The 20,507-nt window shown below is 40.9% G+C and overlaps 3 protein-coding genes across 27 annotated transcripts in view; 2 read left to right on the top strand and 1 right to left on the bottom strand.

Moving 5' to 3' along the window:
- NDUFC1 (NADH:ubiquinone oxidoreductase subunit C1) overlaps positions 1–20,507 on the bottom strand; it is an 829,703-nt gene that overhangs the window by 7,346 nt on the left and 801,850 nt on the right. The window contains exon 1 of one of the 23 annotated variants that reach the window (XM_050790295.1): positions 17,894–17,897. The exons of 21 other annotated variants lie outside the window; for them this stretch is intronic. The gene's annotated coding sequence lies outside the window, so the exon portion shown is untranslated. Of the gene's footprint in view, positions 1–11,172; positions 11,177–17,893; positions 17,898–20,507 lie in introns of those variants that run through there. One more of the 23 variants, XM_050790294.1, reaches the window with a different exon arrangement.
- The window catches only part of RAB33B (RAB33B, member RAS oncogene family), a 312,558-nt gene that overhangs the window by 128,061 nt on the left and 163,990 nt on the right, over positions 1–20,507 (top strand). The gene's annotated exons all lie outside the window — the stretch shown is intronic.
- The window catches only part of NAA15 (N-alpha-acetyltransferase 15, NatA auxiliary subunit), a 90,688-nt gene continuing 74,651 nt past the window's right edge, over positions 4,471–20,507 (top strand). For 2 of the 3 annotated variants that reach the window (XM_050790215.1, XM_050790214.1), the window contains exon 1: positions 4,471–4,830. In XM_050790215.1, the coding sequence (XP_050646172.1) occupies positions 4,777–4,830 (54 nt within the window). In that variant the 5' untranslated portion in view covers positions 4,471–4,776. The remainder of the gene's footprint in view (positions 4,831–20,507) is intronic. The other variant, XM_050790216.1, reaches the window with a different exon arrangement.

Genomic DNA, 20,507 nt, shown 5'->3' with positions numbered 1-20,507 from the left:
TGGACTCATGCTCAAGTAAGTAAATTACCCAACGAATGTGCTGAGCCAGTTGTTGGTTCTCAACTTATTGGCTTCTTGTCCACTCAGCAGTTGTATATCCTTTCTACACCATCCTTTGGAAGCTTCTCCTGACGAAGCTTTTGCTAGTATCCAACAAGTTGAAACAGATGCTACCTTTAGTCAGAGTATACAGAACCAGTAAGCAAATTACTAATTTCGGTACTGCTGTTGGGAAAGACTGCTTTGTTCTTTTTCAGAGCTTTGGCCCTTGTAGCCTTTTACTAGTGTGTATTTTGGGAAAGTGATGAAGTATAAGCACATTTTTCTCAGCATATTAGAGCTTATGGGAACTGTACACTTGGAGTATGGAGTATGCAGCTGTATGTGAAACTCCATACAGCTTGAAAAGAATCCTGATTAAGTAATTCCAGCTAGGAACTAATATCTATAATATTTTGTTAGAAGTTGCTTCATAACATTCATGTAAGCATCTTCAGAATTTGAACACTAAAATCTTATTTATGATCCAGGTGAAAAGATAGAGGATTTGAGTTAGCAGCCAGAAATGCAAAGTTTTAGTCCAAGATTTTTCCACTGGGAAAAAAAAATCACATCTCCGAAGGAAGGTAAAGAAAGAGCAAGAATTGAAAAACTGTATAAAATGCAAAACAACAACAACAACAACAAAAACAAACCAAACCAAACCGAAACAACAAAACCCCCCAAAAAACCACATATGTTTATTGATATAGCATGCATGAGAATACTATGAATCAAACTTAGGACTTGAGCCAGTCACAGTGGCTCAGGCCTCTAATCGTAGCACTTTGTGAGAACAAGGCAAATGGATTGCTTGAGTCCAGGAGGTCAAGACTGGCCTGTGCAACCTAGGTAGATAAACATCTCTACAAAATATATATTTTTTAAATTAGCTGGGTGTGATGGTGCACGTCTGTGGTTCCAGCTACTCGGGAGGCTGAGGGAGGAAGATCGCTTGGACCTGGGAGGTTGAGGCTACAGTAGGCCAAGATTGTGTCACTGCACTCCAGCCTGGGTGACACAGTGAGACCCTGTCATAAAAACAAAAGAAAACAAAAGAAAAGAAAAAAACCAACAACCTCCCACCTCCCCACACACCAAGATGTATCTATAAGTTTTTATTTTTTAAGACTCAGCAGCAGGCCAGGTTTTGGGGCTCACACCTATAATCCCAGCACTTTGGGAGGCTGAGGTGGGTTGATTGCCTAAGCCCAGGAGTTCAAGACTAGCTTGGGCAACATTGAGAAACCCTGTCTATACACACACAAAAACACCCAGAAGCAAAGGCAAATTGTTAACATTTGTTAAATCTAGGTGACAAATACATGAATTTCTTTTATGTTGTTTATTTTTTTTGGAACAAGGTCTCAGCTCTGTTGCCCAGGCTGGAGAGCAAAGGTGTCATCACAGCTCACTGCAGTCTTGACCTCTGGGGCCGAAGGAATCTTCCCACCTAAGCCCACCAAGTAGCTGGGACTACAGGCTCACAGCACCACACCTGGCAAACTTTAAAATTGTTTTGCAGAGATGGGGTCTCAATATGTTGCCCAGGTTGGTCTCAAACTATCTTCCTGCCTCAGCCTCCCAAAGTTTCGGGATTATAGGCATGAGGCACTATGCCTGGCCTATTTTTTTTTTTTTTTTTTTTTTGAGAGGGAGTCTTGCTCTGGAGTGCAGTGGTACGATCTTGGCTCACTGCAACCTCTGCCTCCCAGGTTCAAGCGATTCTCCTGCCTCATCCTCCTGAGTAGCTGGGATTACAGGCGCGCACCACCATACCTGGCTAATTTTTGTATTTTTAGTAGAGACGGGGTTTCACCATGGTGGTCAGGCTGGTCTTGAACTCCTGACCTTGTGATCCGCCCGCCTTAGCCTCCCAAAGTGCTGGGATTACAGGCGTGAGCCACCACGCCCAGCCTTTTTTTTTTTCTTTTAAAGTAAGACCCAAATACTTTTTTTTTCTTTCCTTTTTTTTTTTTTCGAGACGGAGTCTCGCTCTGTTGCCCAGGCTGGAGTGCAGTGGCTGGATCTCAGCTCACTGCAAGCTCCGCCTCCCGGGTTTATGCCATTCTCCTGCCTCAGCCTCCCAAGTAGCTGGGACTACAGGCGCCTGCCATCTCGCCTGGCTAGTTTTTTGTATTTTTTTAGTAGAGACAGGTTTCACTGGGTTAGCCAGGATGGTCTCTATCTCCTGACCTCGTGATCCGCCCGTCTCGGCCTCCCAAAGTGCTGGGATTACAGGCTTGAGCCACCGCGCCCGGCCCCAAATACTTAATAAGATGTAACAGTCTCAATAGAGAACATCTTACGTATATGGAGAAATTTCACTCTACATATCCCTTTTGTAGAATTAAAGTTTGCAAGGTAAATGATTTTATTTCTTTCTTTTTGGTTAATAGTTTTCAGAGTTGGCATTTTGAACATAGTGACATGCAAGCACATGGGGTAAGATGAATTAACTAGCAGCAGCAGCAGCAGCAGCCACAGCATATAGCCTTGGATATGTTAACGTTCTGAAAGCATGGCTGTCAAAGTATAACTCAAATGGGATCTCTATTTGTGAAATTGTGGTAATCAGAGTAAATATATTTTTTTTATTCAGTTCAGGTTACTATGTGGTCAGACTGTTACCTGTAGGTGCATTTTAACTAGGAAATGAATCAGTTAAATGTTGAATCAGACTAGTATTTGCCGAGCCTTTACAATTGCCATTTGTTTGTCATCACCCAAAAAGAATGTAACATTTGCCAAACTCTATTTCTGGCTCATCTAATCAGGTACTAAGGTTCTGGTGGAAACTACTGATTGTTTCAAAGACCAGACATTTTCTTCCTCTGAAGGAAAATAGAATATTCTTTACAGGAGAAATTTAGAGAACTATAGCAAATAGTATTGCTGTGGGGATTTTTGGATATGAAGCCAGAGATTTGGAAATCCAAGCTAAAATTATCAACTACATTTAGACTATTTTTCTGTCTTTCAATAGTTCAGACAGTTGAAAGACCTCTTAGGGCAGTGACTTTTTGCAGGTTATTATTAAATAACAGCTTAAAAATGAATTATAAGCTTGCCGTTAGTTTTATAAAGTTAAGGTTAAAAGACTGGCCATATTTCAAACTGAAGCATAGTTTCCTGTACATATGATTTTCTCAAAATTTTGAAGAGAGATCACAGAATTTAAGGAAACTCCAGGATTTGACTGTTAAAAACCTTATTTATGACCCCGGTGAAGGGAGAGGACAATCAATATAGCAGCTAGAAAACCCAAGTTTATATTGGGAAACATATTTCTCAACTCACACCTTTCAGGGACAGTTAAGAGAAGTTTGAAAATTAAAATGTCTTTGTAAATAAATTTAAAAGAGTAAAAAACATGTACATAACATACTGTTTAATAATTCGTAATGCAAAGAATGCTACAGAGTGAAATCAGGATTTGGAAAGAGGTAATCAAAAACCAAAGGTTAAAAGTGGCTCATATAACTTGAAAATTTTTAGATCAATGGAATGCCACTTTGAAAAAGTTTTATTGTCACCTGTTAATGAAATGACTTACATTTTTGGAAGGGGTCCTATTCAGTATCTAGTCTGACCTCGCCTACTCGAGTAGTTCTCTCTAGTATCCTTGCCAGTCTTTGGCTTCTAAGATCTGAGAATTTCTGGGGATGGGGAGTTCGAGTCACAATATTAAGCACTAGTTTGAAGTCAGCTCCAGGGTAAAGTCAGTGTCTTTAACTCTCCACCACTCCACTGCAAGGTGCCTCGTAAGGTTGGTCCGTCAACTCTGCATTATATGGCCTCAACAACGAAATTAAAACACATACTTTAACCTCCAGAGGCTCCCCTGGCAGTGCAAATATGTCACTTCGGATCTGGCTTAACTACCTTTCCAGGCTGATCTTAAGCAACATTCACCAAATTACCGATACGACAGCCAGGCCCATTTCATTGGTCAAGCTCTTTCACGCTTTTCAGACTCTATTAAGCCCCTTCCTCTCCAGGGCTGTTAATAAGTCTCCACTGCGGGGAAGCTTTTTTCATTTTCCACTCTGCCTCTGCTCCTTAAATTAGGCATTTCGTCCATAATCAACTACAGCGCTTCTCAAACACCTACACCTGTATTTTAGCGCTTTGGACTCAAACGATTATCACACAGTGTGCGAGACTCTTTCCAATGAATGAAAGGTCAATCTGGCAGGAAGGCGCCAGAGAGGCTATTTTTGATGAGGAGGCGGTCTGAATCGTATTTGCCTAGCCTCCCGTAGCTCAGCGGGCGCTTCGAGGGCACCACGCACTGAAAGGATGGGCGGGGCCTGCCCGGACCCTCCCGGCCTCCACAGGCGGGCCAGCCTCCAGGTTTCCCGGCAAGCTCCGAAACCCAGAGGAGGTGGGGAAAGGAGGTCACCGCGCCTGCGTGTTAGGAGGTGTGACCCGGGTGGGAAAGCCCTCTGCGTCCGCCATTTTGGCTGCCTCTGTCGGTCTGTTCAGTTACCACGTGAACCGCCGACGGAGACCCGTAGTGGGGGAGGCGGCGGCAGCGTTAAGTGAGAAAGGAAAAAAGACAACGAGGAAAAAGGAGGTGTCCGGGTAGGGCAACGCGGCGACACCCGAGGCCTGGTGGTGGCGGCGGATCGGTATATTCAAGGCTGAAGCAGCTAGGGAACGGCAGCGGCGACGGTCGGACAAACTGACTGACCGAGCCGGGTGGTGGCGGGAGCAGCAGGAGCAGCCGGAACGATGCCGGCCGTGAGCCTCCCGCCCAAGGAGAATGCGCTCTTCAAGCGGATCTTGGTAAGTGTGAGGCTCCGGGCAAGCAGTGGGGAGGATTTAGCCGGTAACCGGGCCTGTCACCCCTAACCTCGGCCCGGCGGGCACTGAGCCACTCCCGCCCGGGACCCCGCCTTCATAGTCCTCGTCAGGCCGAATGCATTGCTTTGCCCCCTCTCTGTGGTTCCTACTATGGCCCGCGCTCCAGGGACCACAGCCTTCTTCCTTCCATCCCCACGCTTGAGGCCCTGGTTCCGGACTAGGCCCCGATCTCCTGGGTCTAGACTGCCGGTTCTCGTTCTCCCCGATCTGGGGGAGGAGAGGCCCGGCCTTTGGCGGGCAAGTGGGCAACACCGGCAGGAGTCGCGGCCCGGTTGGTGTGGGAACCCTGCCGGCAGGCCGGGGTGGCACCCTTGGAAGGAACAGGTGGTGCGGATGCAGCAGGCTCATTCATTGCCTAAACGCGGTTCTCCCTCCATCATCTGTCCCTCCCTCTTCCTCCTCTCTTGGGATTCACCTGTCTCCGCCCGGCCCGGGGTCAAATGACCTGAGAGGAGGGAAAGAAAGAGTTCAGAGAAGGAAAGAAAGCTTTTCAAACGACTACCTCCTTGTAGTCAGTTGCATACTGGAGTCTTCGGTGCCTCTGCCTCCCTTGTTCTCTCGTTTCTGGAGTAGGGATGAGGCATTTATTTCTTAGTTTCCGAGCGGGAAACAGCCCCACCCCGTCACTCTTCTCGGGAGGTGGGGCCCATTGGCGAGGGGGCGGTTCGGTAGGAAGTAAAAAGTTGAGTCTTTAGTTGAAACGTTCCAGACCTAGACTTTTCTTATACACTAAAGTGTATTAACACATGCAGAAACTCACCAGAGAAAAGAGAATATAAGAACTTTTGAGAAGGATTTTGTTGACGCTAACTCAGACTTATTCCCTACATTTCAAATGTGTGCAGTTTGCATTTTTTAAAACTATAAATGCATTGATGTTTGTTGGGACTGTTTACATTTTAAAATATGTCCTGTAGCCTGGGAACTATAATTAACACATTGTAGTACATTTTTTGTTTGGCATTTAGTATGTGGGTTGCCCCTTTCACGCAAACTTTTCCTTATGATAGAATTAACTGTGTTTGCCAAATTTCAGACTTTTAAAATTTAGGATGTGTGTGTGAAAGTGTTAACCTTTTCCCCTGCAGTTATAATTTAGTTCACCTGTTTGAAAAGTAGACCAACTCTAGGGATTCAGTTTTTCTAGAAATAAATAATCATCCATTTGAACTAACTTTGATTTTACAAAAGTGTCCATATGCCTTACAGATTTAGTGAATTCATGTTGAAAAATATTAGAACGTCACATCCAGTGTCGGAAAACTGTTGCCCTGAAATTCTTATTGGCATTTTGTTTTGTTTTCTTTTAAGACTAAGAGTGTAGGTGGAGCTGTAAAATAGTTTTAGGAAAAAAGTTACTTTTAAACCGTTAAAAAGACTAATTGGTGTGCAGGTAGAACTATAACATAAGTTTATAATAACAATTTATCTTTAATCTCTTCTTCACAATTCTTTATTTTGAAAAAAAAAAAAGAAAAGTTGAGAGAACAAGGAACACTCCTAAACCTTTACTTAAATTTAACACTTGATATTTTGCCATATATGTTTTCTCACTATGTATATGTTTATATACATTTGTATAAAAGTAAGTTGTAGACATAAAACTTATCTCTAGGCTGGGCACAGTGGCTCATACCTGTAATACCAGCACTTTGGGAGGCTCAGGCGGATGGATCACTTGAGGTCAGGAGTTCGAGACCAGGCTGGCCAACGTAGTGAAATCCTGTCTCTACTAAAAATACGAAAATTAGTCAGCCGTGGTGGTGTGCGCCTGTAGTCCCAGCTGCTAGAGAGGCTGAGGCACAAGAATCGCTTGAATCTGAGAGGTGGAGGTTGCAGTTCCAGCCTGGGCAACAGAGCGAGACTGTCTCAAAAACAAAAAATTTCATCTCTAAATACTTCAACAAGCATCTCCTAAGAATAAGGACATCGTCTTGTATACTTTTAACAGTCATTCTCTAATATTGTCTATTATCTGGTTCATATTAAGGTTTTCTCAAGTGTTAGCACTTTTTAAATAAATCAAACTTTTAATTTTGAGAAGACTGTATAATCACATAGTTTAAGGAATAATACAGTGCACTTTACTCAGTTTTCCCAACACTAACACCTTGCAGAACCATGGTTCATTATTAAACATTGATACAATCCACCAATCTTATTCACATATCCCCAGTTTACTTGTACATGCGTGTGAGTGCTCGCGCACGCGGGTGCAGTCATCGCTTGGTATCTGTCGGGGGTTGATTTCAGGATCCCGCGAGATTCCAAAATTTGCAGGTGTTTGAGTCCGTTACATAAAGTGGTGTAGTATTTGCGTATAACCTATGCATATCACCTGTACACTTTAAATATCTCTAGATTACTTATAATACCTAATGCAATATTAATGTTATATAGTTATGCTGTATTTTAAAAATTTGTATTTTTTATTGTGCTTTTTAAAAATAGTTTTTACCTATGGATGCAGATACCAAGGATAATGAGAGCTGACTGTATTTACTTCTGTGCAGTGTTATCCCATGTATAGATTGCACCACTACAATTAGGCTACAGAACAGTTCCCTCAGTCCAAAGTACCCCTCTGTTGCCCTTTTAGAACCACATCCAACATCTGTCCCACCCCACTCCCATCCCCTCTTGCTGCAGGCTCCAGCAATCAGTACATGTCCTGCATTTGTATAATTTTGCCATTCCCAGTGTGTTTACTAAAAATAATCATACAGTATACAACTTTTTGGGTTTAGAGATAGAGTCTTCCTCTGTTGCCCAGGCTGGAGTGTAGTGACTGTTTATAGGCTCTATCAATAGGGCACTGTAACCTCAAACTACTGGGCTCAAGCACTTCTCCCTCTTCAGCCTCTGGAGTAGCTGGGATCACTACAGGGCTACCACATCCAGCTAATAGTTTATTCCTTTTTTTGCCGAGTAGTATTCCATGATATGGATGTACCACAGTGTGTTTAACCATCCATAGAATAGCAATTTTTGATTAAACATCTTAAATATTTTTTTGTGGTAGTGTTAGTGGGGCAAAAACCTGTAAGTTCATTGCTAAAATCACAGTGCTGTAGATCTGTTAATAAGTTACATGTGAGAGAAATGTGAAAATCACTAAATGAAAGAAAAGTAAAGGAGCTAAAATGTCCTTATTGTTCTCATACGTTAGGAGTGAAGAAAGTATTACTGACCAAAAGGATAGTATTGATTTTTTGAAGTTGCTTCAGTTTCTTGAGATTCAATAGTAAGTTAGTGCTTTTGATTTTAAGATTTTTTTTTTTGCCCTGATAAAGGAAACGTTGGACTTTTAATGTGATGTGTGTGCTGTGTGTAATCAAGTGTTGCTAGGTTGGTAACTTCTTTTTTTTTTTTGAGACGGAGTTTCGCTCTTGTTGCCCAGGCTGGAGGGCAGTGGCATGATCTCGGCTCACCGAAACCTCTGCCTCCCGGGTTCAAGCAATTCTGCCTCAGCCTCCCGAGTAGCTGGGATTGCAGGCATGTGCCACCACGCCTGGCTAATTTTGTATTTTTAGTAGAGATGGGGTTTCTCCATGTTGGTCAGGCTCGTCTCAAACTCCCAACCTCAAGTGATCCACCTGCCTCGGCCTCCCAAAATGCTGGGATTACAGGCCTGAGCCACTGTTCCTGGCCACTTGGTAACTTGTTAAATCATTCCTGCAGCATTCAACTTTTGAGCTGCTACTTTGTTAGTTGTACTGTACTTGTTATGATAAACTTATGTAGGAAATGCAGTTAGTTTGTATTTCAAAATAAACTTTTTTTTCCCTTAATTTTTTAATGGAAACCTGGTTTACACATAAGTTTGCAAAAATTTTAGAGTTTCTGCAGCAGATTTGCCTGGCTTGATCTAGTCTAGTTGATCTCTAAAATTCAGTTTTTTTTGTATATTTTTCCCTTCTTTTTTTTTTTCCACTATTACTCTACTGTTTTCTGACTAAAGCATTGTCATAAGTTAGTCAAAATGCTTACATAGTGTTTCTTGCTGATAATTTGTCTAGAAAAAGGACAGAGTGAATTTAATGTGATATATACTATGTAAGGGTTTATTTTATTTTATTTGTTTGTTTTTTTGAGACAGAGTTTTGCTCTGTCGCCCAGGTTGGAGTGCAGTAGTGTGATTTTGGCTCACTGCAGCCTCTACCTCCTGGGTTCATGCCTCAGCCTCCCAAGTAGCTGGGATTACAGGCGTCTGCCACCACACTCGGCTAATATTTTTTTGTATTTTTAGTAGAGATGGGGTTTCACCATGTTGGCCAGGCTGGTCTTGAGCTAGTGACCTCAAGTGTTCTGCCCGTTACGGCCTCCCAAAGTTCTGGGATTACAAGTATGAGCCACTGCGCCCGGCCCTATGTAAGAGTTTAAGGAAGACTTGTGTTTGCCAGAAGCTGGGGTTTTTTTTTGTATTTACAAACTGTTTTAACTTATTTGGAAAATTAAGTCATTAGAAAATTGTGGCCTTTGCCTACTGTTGATGCTATTTGTTTATCTAAAAGTTTGAGGATGTTACCAGATTTTTACACCACTTTGTTAGGATCTAGGTTAAGGGTAGGAAAAATGAGGTTGCCAGGGTAGAACGAAATACACACCTTATATTTTAACCCACTTGGAAAAAGTGGACATACCCTAATGCCTTTCAATCAAGTGTTAGTAGGTTGGTTGCTGTTGCTGCTGCTTCCTTCTCTCTTTTTTGCTCCTCAAATGTTAATGTCAGTTATAAGAAAAATTTAAATTGGGAATAGTTAAAATATTGTACATCAATAAATGTAGTTTTGGACCTTAGCCTGAATGATTTATATTGTTATAAGTGTTAAAGGATAGAATTTTATTTTAATTTTTTTATTATACTTTAAGTTCTAGGGTATGTGTGCACAACGTGCATGTTTGTTACATATGTGTATACATGTGCCATATTGGTGTTCTGCACCCATTAACTCGTCATTTAAATTAGGTATATCTCTTAATGCTATCCCTCCCTGCTCCCCGCATCCCAGGACAGGCCCCGGTGTGTGATGTTCCCCACCCTGTATCCAAGTGTTCTCAGTGTTCAGTTCCCACCTATGAGTGAGAACATGCAGTGTTTGGTTTTTAATGGACAGAATTTTTCTTTCCTAGAAAAGTGGTGAGAGAAGTTAAAATAGCATTATGATTATGTTTGTGATTTGTCACTATTTGCCAGGTAAAATGAGAAATCTACCATTTGCCAGGCTCTGCTCTAGGTGCTTTAGAATAGCACTGCACAGTAGAATTTTCTATGATGATGGAAATATTTGTTATCTGCTTTAATAGATAGCCATTGGCCATGTGTAGGTTTGTTTTTTGTTGTACTTGTTAAGACAGGGTCTAACTCTTATCACACAGGCTGGAGTGCAGTGGTTTGATCATGGCTCACTGCAGCCTCCACCTCCTGGGTTCAAGCTATCTTCCCAGCTCAGTCTCCCAAGTAGCTGTGACTACAGGCGTGCCACCATGCCTGGCTAATTTTCGTATTTTTGGTAGAGACGGGGTTTCGCCATGTTGGCCAGGCTAGTCTTGAACTCCTGGGATCAAGCGGTCCTCCTGCCTCGGCCTCCCAAAGTGCTGAGATTACAAGTGTGAGCTACCGTGCCTGGCCTGGCCACATGTAATTATTGCACACTTGAAATATGGCTAGTGCAACTGAGGAAATGAATTTTTAATTAACCTTAATTTAAATTCAAATAGTCACATGTGGTGAATGGTTACCATTTTGGACACAGCATGCTTTATTTAGAGTCCTTTCTTAATTCTCAAAACTTTTCAAGGTGGGGACATTTTTATTAAGCAAACAGACTGAGATTAAGCTAGTGTGAGTTACAGTCTGGAATAAAACTTTTTTTTCTTTTCAGGGCACTTAACATCACACACCTGCCTAGTGTTTAACTATTTAGGGGAGGGGTATAGGAGAAGGGTGAGGGAATTCTTTGTTAGGCAAAAGAGTAGTAATACTTATTAGGTGGCTGCATATGTTGTATAATAGGTAAATTATTATTATTTTTTTTTTGGGACAGAGGCTCCCTCTGTCACCCAGGCTGGAGTGCAATGGCGCGATCTTGGCTCACTGCAAGCTCCGCCTCTGCCTCATGCCATTCTCCTGCCTCAGCCTCCCAAGTAGGTGGGACTGACTACAGGCGCCCGCCACCACGCCGGGCTAATTTTTTGTATTTTTAGTACAGTCGGGGTTTCACCGTGTTAGCCAGGATGGTCTCAATCTCCTGACCGTGTGATCCCCCCGCCTTAGCCTCCCAAAGTGCTGGGATTATAGTCTTGAGCCACTGCACCCAGCCCATTGTATAATAGGTAAATTATTTTATGTGATTTATTTTCTTTGGGAAAGTTGCTGTTTCTGCTAGTTAATGATACTTAGTTTAGCTTTAGTTGCTGATGAAATTTAGATTAGGAATTGTTAGCAAGTAGGTGTCCATATGCACATGAAAGGTTAACTGATTACATTTCTTGGTGACAGAATTCCAGTTTTGCAACTAAGAGTGGACAGTAACTTTGAAATTGGTTTTAATATACTTTTGCTTGTACTTTGTATATTTAGAATATAACAAAAAATCAAAAAATGGAAACAAAGTTTGGTCTGTTCTGAAATCCCCTTCTGAACATAGTAGTTAATCATAAGTTTATTTATTTTTTTGAGATGGAATCTCGCTCTTGTTGTCCAGGCTGGAGTACAGTGGTTCGATCTCGGCTCACTGCAGCCTCCGGCTCACTGCAACGTCTGGCTCCCAGGTTCAAGTGATTCTCCTGCCTCAGCTTCCCCAGTAGCTGGGATTACAGGTGTCCACCACCACGCCCGGCTAAGTTTTGTATTTTTAGTAGAGACGGGGTTTCTCCACGTTGGCCAGGCTGGTCTCAAACTGCTCACCTCGGGTGATCCACCCACCTCAGCCTCCCAAGTGCTGGGATTACAGGCATGAGCCACCACGCCCTGCTGCTAATCATAAGTTTAAACTAGGATAAATTATTCCTTAAAAGTATACCAGAAAACAAAATGCAGTTTTGCTGTTTTATATATGTATATATAATGTGTATATAATTATTATAAAAATTACAAAATAATTTTTCTGTAAAAATCTAGTGAGGGTCGGGCGTGGTAGCTCATGCTTGTAATCCCAGCACTTTGGGAGGCTGAGGCAGGTGGATGACCTGAGGTCAGGAGTTCGAGACCAGCCTGGCCAACATGGTGAAACGCTGACTCTACTAAAAGTACAAAAATTAGCCAGGCGTGGTGGCAGGCGCCTGTAATCCCAGCTACTTGGGAGACTGAGGCAGGAGAATCGCTTGAACCCAGGATGTGGAGGTTACAGTGAGCCAAGATCGCACCATTGCACTCCAGCCTGGGGAACGAGAGTGAAAATTTGTCTAAAAAAAAAAAAAAAAAAACAACTAGTGAGAAGTGAAAATCTTTTAATAATGTGGTAAATTTATTCTTTGCTTGCTTTTTAAATTTGTGTGTGTGTGTGTGCGCGCGTGCGTGTGTGCGCATATGCGCGTGGGACCAGGATTTCACTATGTTGCCCAGGCTAGTCCTGAGCTCAAGTGATCCTCCTGCTTCAGCCTCCCAAGTAGCTGAGATTATGACATGCTACTGCGCCTGGCCTGTTTGCTTACTTTTTAATTTTTGTTTTTCTAGAATGAGATGTAGTATGAATGAAGAAATAAATACATGTTTTTGTTTTAAATTGACAGCATATAGTTTCAAAATTCTGTATTGTGTTAGAAACCTGAAATGTTTTAAAAAATGATTCTTTTGCGTCAAGAGAGTGGGTTAAAAATACTTGCTTGTGCAGAGTGACCACAGTTCAGTTTTCAATAGTAGTAGATAGACAACACTATATTTTCAGAAAAACAGACTAAAGCTTAAAAGGGAACTGAATTTAATATTCCATTCTTTAGATGTGTCAAAGTGTTGAAGTCCTGGGTCATTACTGGGGCTCAAACTAGTTATTTGATGATAATAGAATTGCCATCCAAACTATTGAAGCACTGGTTAAAGAAGAGTTTCCAGAGAGGCAGGAATGGTGCTCTGTGTGATTAGGGGACTGGAGAGATACTGTCCAGCTGGCCTCAACTGAAGGGATCTCTCTCCTTAGTGTGCAGTCTTATATCTTTTAATATTTCTGCTTCTGACAATGCAGTTCTGACAGCATTGATTCAATATATCTTCTTTCTTCATAAAGGCATTTTTGGACATAAAAAGCTAGGTCATATAAAGGGTCATATATGTGCAAAGGACTGTTTAGAATTTTCTCCCCCAGATACCTGCGTGACTTATTTTTCTTAGTTGTTTTAGGACTTCTGCTTACATGTCCTTTATTTATTCTTGATTTTAAATTTTATTTTTATTATTTTTTGAGACAGGGTTTCGCTCTGTCGCCCAGCGTGGCATGCAGTGGCACAATTTTAGTTTACTGCAACCTCCGCCTCCTGAGTTCAAGCGATTCTCCTGCCTCAGCTTCCCGAGTAGCTGGGATTCTAGGTGCTTGCCACCAGGCCTGGCTAATTTTTGTAGTTTTAGTACAGACTGGGTTTCACCATGTTGGCCAGGCTGATCTCAAACTTGAGACCTCAGGTGATCCACCTGCCTCGGCCTCTCAAAATGCTGGGATTACAGGTGTGAGCCACCGTGCCTGGCCTAATTTTTTTTTTTTTATTTTTTGAGACAGGGTCTCACTCTGTTGCCCAGGCTGGAGGTCTGGAGTGCAGTAGTGTGATCTCCGCCCACTGCAACCTCCGCCTCCTAGGTTGAAGCGATTCTCCCACCTTAACCTTCCGGGCAGCTGGGACTACAGGCACATGCCACCATGCCCAGCTAAACAGGTGTCCTTTAAATGTTATTTAGAGGCCTTCCTTGGCTAGCAGTCAGTCCTTCTCACCTTATTTTCTTATTTCTTACTTTATCTCATTTATCAGCTTCTTACATTTACTTGTATATTTATCACATATTTTCCACAATTAAAATGTAGGTTTTATGAAGATAAGGATGTCTGCTAATGGCTCTATTCATATTGGTTAAAATGATGTACCATAGTAGATGTTTAATAAATATTTGTTATGTGAAGTGAGTGTGAAAACAGTGATTACGGGGCAAGAGAGAAAGATCTTTGGACTGTGTGCTTGCATAAATATTTGGAAAACGGAGTTAAGCTGGGCTTTGGCATTACAGAGTACATTATTATATGAAGTAATTGTAGGATATTGGGCAGAGCCTGTATTATGTGGTAAGACTTTGAAGTTTAATTTATGAATGAATTATAGTATTTGTTTACATAGTCTTTCTTTCATCATAAAAGCATAATAAGAGGAAAATTTTATTAATGTTTCTTTGGTTTTGGCATTGGAGGATAAATGCTATCAGGATTAAATGAGTTGGTTGTGAGAAGCCTGCTGCTGTATTAGAATCTTCAGATAGTAGGACTCAGTCATACGTCATTTCATAGAGCTTTACAACCGATTCTGACACGAAGTCAGGGTTGACGACCGCTATATATGATATTAAGAAATGGACCTGTTATAAAATTTAAAATATAAAATGTTGAAGAGCTGGGCACAGGGGTGCATGCCAGTTACTCAGGAGTCTGAGGCAGCAAGATTTGGTTGAGCCCAGGAGTTCAAGGCTATAGTTTGTGATTATTGCCCCTGTGAATTGCTACTGCACTCCAGCCTGGGCACCATAGTGAAACTCCATCTCTTTAAAAAAAATTAGAAGGAAAATAATTGTAGTGTAGAGTTGCTTTGTGTTTTTCAGGAAATTTAAAAATCAAGTTTAATTCTTGGTATGCTGAGAAGCTGGTGTGGAAGAGAGAACAAGTCACTTAACAGTGAGCTTAGCCAGCAATCAGCATTCATATCTAAATACAAGTTTGCTCTCTATTTACAGGCAATATACTGTTGAGGAGACAAACTTAAGATTCTTAGTGAAAAATGGTTGTGAAAAGGATGTCAGTTGCTAATTCTGATAGTAAGAAGGATGAGTGAAGAGGCTTAAATTCAGTGATAGTTATCAGTGTAAATGTTAGGGCATGGAAGGAATTTTATGCTGTGGTTGTATTCTTTTCGAAATTTCCCTGAAATGTCAGCTGTAGGCTTAAACATCTAAGTTGTTTTATGATATGTGCTGTACAAACTTGTATTAAAGTTGTAACTTTAAGAACACTAGTCTAACTTGTTGCATGTGGTTTTTTTCCTCCTAGGTAAGATAGGAAATTATATTGTTCACTACTTAATGTGGCATTAAAATAATCCCTTACACTTTTAATTTAATTAAAGCAATCTTTCCTTTCCTGGTTATTTAGAAGTAAAATAGCTTGTAATCCCAGTGCTTTGGGAGGCCAGTATGGAAGAGCTCTTGAAGCCAGGAGTTCGAGACCAGCCTGGGCAACATAGCAAGGCTCTGTCTCTGTAAAAAATAAAAAAGTTACCTGGGTGTGGTGGTGGTGCAAACCTGTAGTCCCAGCTACTTGGGAGGCTGAGGTGGAGGACTGCTTGAGCTCATTGCAGTTTGAGACTGCAATGAGTTTGAGACTTGAGCTCATTGCAGTCTCAAACTGCAATGAGCTATCATCATGCCAATGCACTCCAGCCTGGGTGACAGAATGAGACTTTGTCTAGGGGGGAAAAAAAGGTAAAAGTTGCAGTGTAAGAATTAAATGATGGACAGGTTGATGTTTTTGTTATCTCATGGGCTCTACTGCATTTTCTTTGGTTAGTATAATATGAGCAAATCTTCAGTTGAAATAATATGAAATTTCTACTAAAACACCTTGGGGAAATAGTATTATTTGAAGCCAGTAATATTTTTAATCTTAAATATTCCATTTGATTTTATTACTGAGGAGATTGTGTAAACATTCCTGAATGGCATCTATAAGAGTTGTTTTATCTGATTACATAAAAGGAGAAGTGAAAGTTTGCTTTTAAAAACAATAGACCTAGGGAAAAAAAGCCTGACCTTGGTTGGTTGTCTGCTTTTACACATGGTTGCTGTTCAAATTCAAATACTTTTTTTTCCTCTCACAATAAAATGGCTTACACTTAAAATGGGACTCTATTTTTCAGAGAGAAGTCGTTGGGTAGTACAAGATTACCTTTAATTATCAATGCTTGAGGACCAAGTCAGAATTTTTAAGAAGGGGTACATTAAGCAAAGCAGTATTTATTTAGTATCTATTTTGAGCCAGATTTTATGCTAGACTTTTTACTTGTTAGCTGATACAAAGTTTGTGACACTCCTTTAAGGAAATTGTAGGTATAGCCAATACTTAATGACTACATTGTTACAGTATATTTCTTTCTTTCTTTTTTTTTTTTTTTTTTGAGATGGAGTTTCACTCTTGTTGTCCAGGCTGGAGTGCAATGGTGGCGCTATCTTGGTTCACCGCAACCTCCGCCTCCCTGGTTCAAGTGATTCTCCTGCCTCAGCCTCCAGAATAGCTGGAATTACAGGCGTGTGCCACCATGCCCGGCTAATTTTGTATTTTTAGTAGAGACAGGGTTTCTCCATGGGCTGGCCTCTAACTCCTGACCTCAGGTGATCTGCCCGCCTCGGCCTCCCAAAGTGCTGGCATTATAGGCATGAGCCACCGCGCCCGGCCTTTTACAGTATATTTCTAAATGCTTTATATACAGGTAATTCCACTGTATCGGAATATAGAGATTCCTAAAAGTCTCTGCGCTTTGCAAAGTCATGCAATAAAAACCACAGGGCTTATGGGAAAAATGAGGTTGGCCACAACATTAAAAAACGTTATTAGTGACAGATTAAAAACAAAGACAAGAACTTAAAATGGTAGTACTGTTTTACATATGTTAAATGGTTAACAAATACATAATACTATGATGTAAATATTGTACTTTACTTTGGATAAGACAGTGCTTGCTTGCAGAAGTGGGCATCTGAAGGATGACAGTTTGTGAATCATTGTGAGGTGGAGAAAGGCAGGTTGTCTGAAATCTGATGGAAAGTTGTAACATCACATGTGGATGGGTGTGGTTCATTGTGGCTCACAGCATACAAGGGGAACTGAGGTAGTTGAGGTGTGTGTCTGGGTGCTGCTGTGTATGCCTATGAGACTTGTTTTGGCTAGGTGCTGTTTTCTGTGTTCATCTAGATTTTCTAACAGATGAAAGTCACAGAAGCAAACATGAAATTTAAAATGCTCAAAATGCTCCCCATCAATTGTGTTGGAGCCAATGTGTGTTTTCAAGACAAGCATTATAACAGAATTTAACTGTACATGATTTCACTTAGAGTTGTAGAGATCATATAGCCTGTGTTTGAGTAGTTCTTAACTCTGAAGTATGGCTGTTTACCAAGAGCCCTGGTCTTACGTCCAGTACCTGAGATAGTGCCACATTCTTTGCCATCTTAGGTTGCCACTGCCACTAAATGAAAACCAAGGAGACTTAAGCATCTTCCAACTTTTTGTTCGTTAGGGAAACTTTTTTGTTGAGATGGAGGCTCGCTCTGTTGCCAGACTGGAGTGCAGTCGCATGATCTTGGCTCACCTCAATCTCCGCCTTCCAGGTTCAAACAATTCTTGTGCCTCAGCCTCCTGAATAGCTGGGATTACAGGTGTGTGCCACCACGCCCAGCAGATTTTTGTATTTTTAGTAGAAACGGGGTTTCCCCATGTTAGCCACGATGGTCTCAATCTCTTGACCTTGTGACACTCCCTTAAGGAAATCATAAGTTAAGCCAATACTATAGAATCATCTAGTAGATTCCTCAGAAATGCTTGTGGAACAATTTCTTAAATTTTTACATGTTTAAGTTGTTTCCTATATCCTTGATATTTGAAGGACAGCTTGGCTGGATATAAAATATTTGATTCACATCCATCACCTGTCCTCTCTCTTCTATATGTATGACTTTTCTTTGATTCTTTGAAATATTTCTTGTGCTTCAGCCTCCCAAAGTTCTGGGAATACAGGCATGACCCCCCCGCACCCAGCCTAGGGAAGTTTTATTTTATTTTATTTCATTTTATTTTATTTTATTTTTTGAGACGGAGTCTTGCTCTGTCTCCCAGGCTGGAGTGCAGTGGCGCGATCTCGACTCACTGCAAGCTCTGCCTCAGCCTAGGGAAGCTTTTGATAGAGGCTAATTCATTTTAAAGATTTCTGTGGGGAGTCTAAGTGACATTTTAGAACCCAGGAAATAGGCCAGGGATGATGGCTCACGCCTGTAATCTCAGTGCTTTGAGAGGCAGAGGTGGGAGGATCACTTGAGCCCAGGAGTTCTAGGCCAGCCTGGGCAGCATGGCGAAACCCTGTCTGTACAAAAATTCAAAAATTAGCCAGGTGTGGTGGTGCGCGCCTGTAATCCCAGCTACTTGGCAGGCTGAGGTAGGGGATTGCTTGAGCCTGGCAGGTCCAGGCTTCAGTGAGCAGTGTTCATGCCACTGTACTCCAGCCAGAGTGACAGAGTGAGACTACGTCTCCTCAACAACACAGCAACAACAAAGGCTCGGCAAATCTGAGTAAAAGAGAAAAGCAGTACTTTTCTTAAACTACCTCACAGAGTAGGTAGTGAGATATGTATACAAGTGCATGGCAAATGGTAAAGCATGTGTATTATTAGTACTTGCTCTTTTGTAGATGTAGTCTATTTTAAACCTTAGCTTTTTCACTGAATTGATCTCATCTTTGGTTTATGTTATATTTACTGGGTCTTGTATTCTGTTTGATGTTTTTATTTGCTTTATTTTTTATTTTTATTTTTTACTTGAGAGTTTATATTTTTGTTATGTATACTTTTATGTATACCTTTAAAACTCCTCTTCGTCTCCCCCCCTTTTTTTTAAATTTAGGTTTCTTCCATTTGGTTTATCAGCTTTAAATTAGAGCCATTTAGTTTCATTTTCTTATGTGTGAGGTCTTATTCCAGTTTTTTTTTCTGTCTCTTTTCCTGTGATTTTTTGAAGTTATATTTACTTTGTGAGAGTATGTCATTTTCCATACTGTTCTTCCTCATCAATACCTTTGTTTTAAATTTAGTACTACAATATTGTTAAAGATTTACAGATCTTTTCTTGAAGTTCTCAATCACTTCTTGGTTGGATAAAGCTCATCATCTAGTAGATTCCTCAGGAATGCTTGTGGAACAATTTCTTAAATTTTTACATGTTTAAATTGTTTCCTATATCCTTGATATTTGAAGGACAGCTTGGCTGGATGTAAAATATTTGATTCACATCCATCACCTGTCCTCTCTCTTCTATATGTATGACTTTTCTTTGATTCTTGAAATATTCCTTGAAAATATTATCCTGCTTGTATCTTGCTTGTGTTGCTAACGCCAGCCTGATTTTATTTCTTAATGTATGACTTGGTTTTTTTTCTTAGACATCCAATAAATTTTCTTGAGTTACAGTTTTGAGTATTGGTAGTTCTGTTCTATTTCATTCTTCAGTAATCTTTGACTATTGAATCTTATTTGCCTCTCTTCTTTTTTTTTTTCCCCCCCAAGATGGAGTCTGGCTCTGTTGCCCAGGTTAGAGGGGAGTGGTGCCATCTCAGCTCCACCTCCCAGGTTCAAGCGATTATCCTGCCTCAGCTTCCCAAGTAGCTGGGGTTACAAGCGTGCACCACCATGCCTGGCCAACTTTTGTATTTTTAGTAGAGACAGGGTTTCACCATGTTGGTCAGACTGGTCTCGAACTACTGACCTCAAGTGATCCACCTGCCTTGGCCTCCCAGAGTGCTGGGATTACAGGTGGGAGCTACCGCACCTGTCCTCTCTCTTCTATATGTATGACTTTTCTTTGATTGTCTTCACTTCTATTTCTTTTTCATTTATGTGAAAGCATTCCTGTCTCTTTCATTTCTGTCTCTTTAGATCATATCTGTTCTATCTGTTCCTTGTAGGGCATCTTTTGTAATTTAGTCTTCATTTAAGTTCAGTTTGTTCATGTTTTACAAGTTCCTGTTATTTGTCTACTCTTTAAAATTCTGAGTTTCTCATTTGAGGTGTTCTTTTATGTCTGCATTTGTTATTTAATTACTTTAAATTTGCGATGGATATAGTGTTGTTAATCTTTCCTCTGTAAGGGTTTTTGGTGTATTTTCATCTGCCCAAGTATTTTACTTTTTATTTCTTATAAGTAATTTGGTATGAATGCTGAGTTCTTTTTTCTGTTCAGGTTGTTTGTGCTGGATTTTACTGTACCAACAATATTGTTATCTTATTTTGTCTTATTTTGGTGATGGGGTTAGGGTGGCCTTCTCAGTCTCTTAGTTCAAGAGCACTCTGATTTGTTGCCACAGTGAAGTGTAGTTTTAAAAATAAATTAACACCTACCCCCCCAACAACCCCCGCCATAGTTCTGTCTTGTTTTAGTAGGCCATTTATGCTCTGGTCACTTCCTTTTTTCCCTTTATCATCAACCCTCCAAATGATACCTCCTTCTCTCCCAGAAACTGTGCCTTGCTAAAACTGTTGCCTTTGATCTTACATACTTTCTAAGTGTATTATTTTTGACTTCCCAGTAGCCATTGCTCTCACTGTCATGTCTCAGATGAGCCGTCAGTACTTTCTCTCAGATGGGGCCCTC

Source organism: Macaca thibetana, chromosome 5 (genome assembly GCF_024542745.1).
Source record: "Macaca thibetana thibetana isolate TM-01 chromosome 5, ASM2454274v1, whole genome shotgun sequence".
NCBI lineage: Eukaryota > Metazoa > Chordata > Mammalia > Primates > Cercopithecidae > Macaca > Macaca thibetana.
Note: the sequence above shows the minus strand (reverse complement) of the source record. Positions and strands in the feature narration are given on the sequence as shown.